The following is a 4,197-nucleotide window of genomic DNA, read 5'->3' on the forward strand; positions in this document are numbered from 1 at the left end:
TACTTTTTTCATATAGTGACAAATAATTGTTATTTGAGCCTAGTAGTTGATGTCAGGTTACACCTAACATAAAAGTTTTTATATAAAAAAAAAATCTTAATTTAAACAATTTTACTTTCTTTACATTTTTTTTTTCAAATTACTCTAAATTTACTCTCTAAATTTCCCTTCCTAATCCAATGTATAATTATCCATCAACTTTTCTTTTATATGTAAATTTATTTTATCCATTAAAATATTACCTGGATAAAGGTCGGTTGGAAAACATAGAGGACTGGGTAATATTGAAAAAATCGTATGCAAAACTAAAATAATATTATAAAAAGTTTAAAAAGTATACTTTAATATTTTGTTTACAAATGATCTGCACATTGAGAAATCAATATAAAAACACTTTCAAAATCAGAAACTTTAAACCCAAATTAAAAATCCAAGTTGAAACCCTACTCCGTTCCAATCAGAAAGCATCATTTGTTGATACTGTGTACACCGTCACTGAAATGGATTAATAAACGTTGCTATTGCTTGCAGCGGCGTTGCTTCCTTTTGTTCACGGAGGCGAAAAATGAAATCTTGAGAAAGAAGGCCTTGTGAGTATCTCCAGCAACGCCAAAGAAGGAAGATGGAAAATCTCCAGCAACACCGCTCACTTACCCTTTCATACAAAGGGGTTGTATTGAAGGGCCATTGGAACTTCACTTTTTCTTCTAGAGTACACTTTTTCATATTTAAAAGAACAAAATGCTAAACGAATTCTTATTGTATATATAAACTATAAGGAACATATTACGTAGAGAAATTGGGGAGTTGCTAGTTCCCCACCTAAGCTCAACGATAAAAGGGGTGGTTTTACTTGGAGAATGCAATGTCTTAGTATTTATAGGGCTTATATGATTGCTGCAATAGGCAGCTTGAATTCATTGCTCTCATATGTAGTCATGTAAGATGAAAGTTTGCAAGGTCTTAGATTCCTTCTTTTTTGAGTTCATATTTGTAATTTGTGTTTTTTTTTTTAATTATAGTGTTGCTGTTTATTTGCAGGTCTTAGTGACAAGGTTCAGAAGCCTTCCACTCTTGTTTGCAGATACACCTAATGCAGTTCATGAGTTAACAATAGCAAGTAACGTTCTTCACTCCAATCAGTTATATTGTCACCCCCGCCTCTTCTGTGTTTATATTCCTACATGAACCTTCGACAAATGTGAGACGTATGAAACGTTTTTTTATCCAAACATTTGTTGTGGCTAAAAAAGCTTACTAAAATTATCTAATTCTTACAAGAAATTGTGCAGTTGACCAGCATTAAAACAATATGCATCCTTAGAGAAACTATAGCTAGCTATTTCACGTGCTGAGCTACTGATGTATCTATAAAATATCTCATAAATGGCATCAAATTGCATTGTTGGTGTTGAACCTATAGATGGTGGTTAAAAAAGTTGTTTATCTTCCAAAGGCACTTCCCATTTTATTTGTTTTTCAATTTTCTTTCCAAGCTTAGATTGAATCCAATAATCCATTCATACAACTTCAGTTAGCATATATGAATGTTCAAACTCTAGATTTAAAATTCCCTTACACTATCTATTGCCTTCTGCAAACTCTAGCATTTGTTATATAGTAAAAGATTTTATATGAACTTGTTTTGTCAGTTCATATAAATCAGTTCTTCATAATTGCACTCTCTGATTGCAATTTCCATCATGTTACCAGCATTAGAGGGCAACACATCACAACAGTGTCGTCTTGGAGTCTGCAGTTTAGTACAAAAGAACATTTTATAAGTAATATCATATATTTCGAATTAATATAAAATCATGCTCCTATTTATTAAATACAAATGGTCCAATATAGATTACCTGTTTGTTGTCAAGGTGTAACTTATTTGTCACCACTTTGATCACTTCCAATTTACTCATCGATGCCTCGTAGGAACAATTTTGAAAATCTCTCTTGTAACTGCTTATGATACCATCTTTCCCAGAAGACACTTTATCTAGATAGAAGATGGTGCCTCTTTTACATGGATCAGGGTGAACTTCTCTTGTATTGAAATTATATATTCCTCTCAAAACATTTCCTACCAACCATTGTCTGAATGTTCTTTCCACTCTCAGAACCTCTGGCAAAAGCATATTGTTCTGAAACACTTCAACAGCATAGCCCCATGACACTGAAATTGTCCATGACAACTGCTTTTCATAACAAACTGTTTGTTCTAGGATCCTCTCAGAATCAACATGAACAGCTTCAAATAAATGTTGCAGCGATGTTTTGGTTGACATGTTAGGAAAGATAGGATCAGTGTGATCTGGATGATGTAGGGACAATAAGGGAGTTAACGGATGAGCAGCCAATAGGCCAAAGATATTTCCCCGCAAATCAACCTATCAAATTCCATAATCACATAAATGGAGGACTAATTAGAAGCACACTGAAGGAAAGAAAATCATCAACAATATTTATCATTTCAATCTAGAGTTCAATATGCCATTTCAACCTAATTGTTACCTGATGAAAACCTGGTTCATGTGTTAATCCCACACCTAGTTCAGTTATGCAAGAGTATACCCTTGAATCACTTCCATACAGATGCGGATACCTTTGTATGCATGAATCAAGAACCTTGGCTAGGACTTGTGCTAGTGATGAACTGATGGCAAAACCACCTCCACCAAAAGCCATTCCAAAACCAAAAACCTGGGTGCCCTCATAAATCTCTGAGTAGGATCCAACATAGTACCAAAGCCTATGATCATATTTGGAAAGAGTTTTGACCAGATTGTGAGGGAAGAAAATGGTGTCATCATCCCCAAACACATACCATCTAACACCAGAATGGTTCAATGCCACAGTCTCTTTCACAACACGTGTCACACGGATTGCTGAGCGTAGACCACCCTTGTAGGTGTAGAGAAACTGGGAAGTGTCTTGAGAGACACAAAGAGGAGGAAGAGAACCATCATTGTTGACATTTTCTTCATGTGGGAGGGCATCTACGAAAACACATCCTCTCATTGTTATATTTGGTATGCTGTTCCACCACAGCTTGATGTATTGCTTCCTCGAAGGCCATGAAGTTCCGGTTGAGGCAATTCCAAATACAAGATGATCAGCAGTGGTAGGATCAGACTCTGACACATCATGTTGTGGTGAATATCTCAGTTCTACTATCTTTGTTTTGGCTAGGAGTAGCACTGATACACACAGAGAAATGGCAAAAAATGAAGAGCAGACTAAAATGAATTTCATCAGAATTTGGGTTTTGATTTGATTCTTAAAAGACTCCATGATTAATGAGATGTTAATTGTAGTTGTGCAAATGCAGATTATTATATGTGTTAGAACCAATTTTTTCTATTATAGTTAGGCCTTATTAGGCAATGATTTAATTGATTTTGCCTATTAATTGTGGAAAAAAAATGAACTCATTTATTTTACTATCTGACCTTTCTATAAAAATTAATTAACTCTTACCTCTGTATATGTTAAAACAAGTCAATAATTTAGTTATATGAATAATTATGTAAACTTTTTAACTCTTGTGCCAAACATTAAGTGTCAAATAAAAATAGAATGAAATTAAAGTTGACAAAGAAGTTTCGGTTCCAAAATAAGGCATTATTGGACTATTAAATTTTAGGCAAATCCAAAAATGTAGGCTAACAATTATCAGATTTATTTGGTTCAGTATCATTGATTAATCTTATTTTATGTTCTTGTAAATTTAAATAAATCTTAAAAATGTGGATTTTCACTTAAACAAATTTGCTGTTCATAAGAAATTTTGGGTACGTCAGTCTTATTTGCTTTTGGCAAATGCTCCCTGCACCCAACACATTTTAAGCTGCACCCAACACAATTTTAAAAATTCCAAAAATATCCTTTATTTCGGAAATAAAAATCCAGAATTGAAAATAATATATTCCGAAAAAATATATTCGGAAGTGGTTATTGAGTTTCGGAAATAAAAATCCGGAAACAAAATTTAAAATTCTATTCTGGACAAAAAAATCTGGAATTGATAAATAACTGGAAAAAAAAATCCGGAAAAGAGATTATTGTGTTTCGGAAATAAAAATCCGGAAACAAAAATGAAAAACTCATTCCGGATAAAAATATCTGAAAAAAAAATCCAGAACACATATTTCGGAAATTTTTTTTAAGGATAGTTTCGTCTTTTCCGCTGGAATTGGG

General features: G+C 33.4%; 1 protein-coding gene across 1 annotated transcript; it reads right to left on the bottom strand.

Annotated features, from left to right (window-relative positions):
- Positions 1-545: 545 nt before the first annotated feature.
- Positions 546-3,291, bottom strand: LOC137835529 (uncharacterized). The gene is made up of 3 exons (XM_068644071.2): positions 2,512-3,291; positions 1,860-2,387; positions 546-1,753 (listed from the first exon to the last, which is right to left on the bottom strand). Exons 1-3 carry the CDS (start codon positions 3,289-3,291, stop codon positions 1,649-1,651), a joined length of 1,413 nt encoding a protein of 470 aa, XP_068500172.1. The 3' UTR covers positions 546-1,648.
- Positions 3,292-4,197: the final 906 nt, after the last annotated feature.

Source organism: Phaseolus vulgaris, chromosome 5, assembly GCF_051622355.1.
Source record: "Phaseolus vulgaris cultivar YP4 chromosome 5, ASM5162235v1, whole genome shotgun sequence".
In the NCBI taxonomy this organism is placed as follows: Eukaryota; Viridiplantae; Streptophyta; class Magnoliopsida; order Fabales; family Fabaceae; genus Phaseolus; species Phaseolus vulgaris.

Bases quoted from the DNA above. Each gene is read 5' to 3' on its own strand.
- LOC137835529 (XM_068644071.2), bottom strand. From the start codon at position 3,291: ATGGAGTCTTTTAAGAATCAAATCAAAACCCAAATTCTGATGAAATTC. The intron at 2,388-2,511 runs GTAACAATTAGG...GGAATTTGATAG, and splicing joins ATGAACCAGGTTTTCATCAG to GTTGATTTGCGGGGAAATAT. The intron at 1,754-1,859 runs GTAATCTATATT...ACTAAACTGCAG, and splicing joins TACACCTTGACAACAAACAG to ACTCCAAGACGACACTGTTG.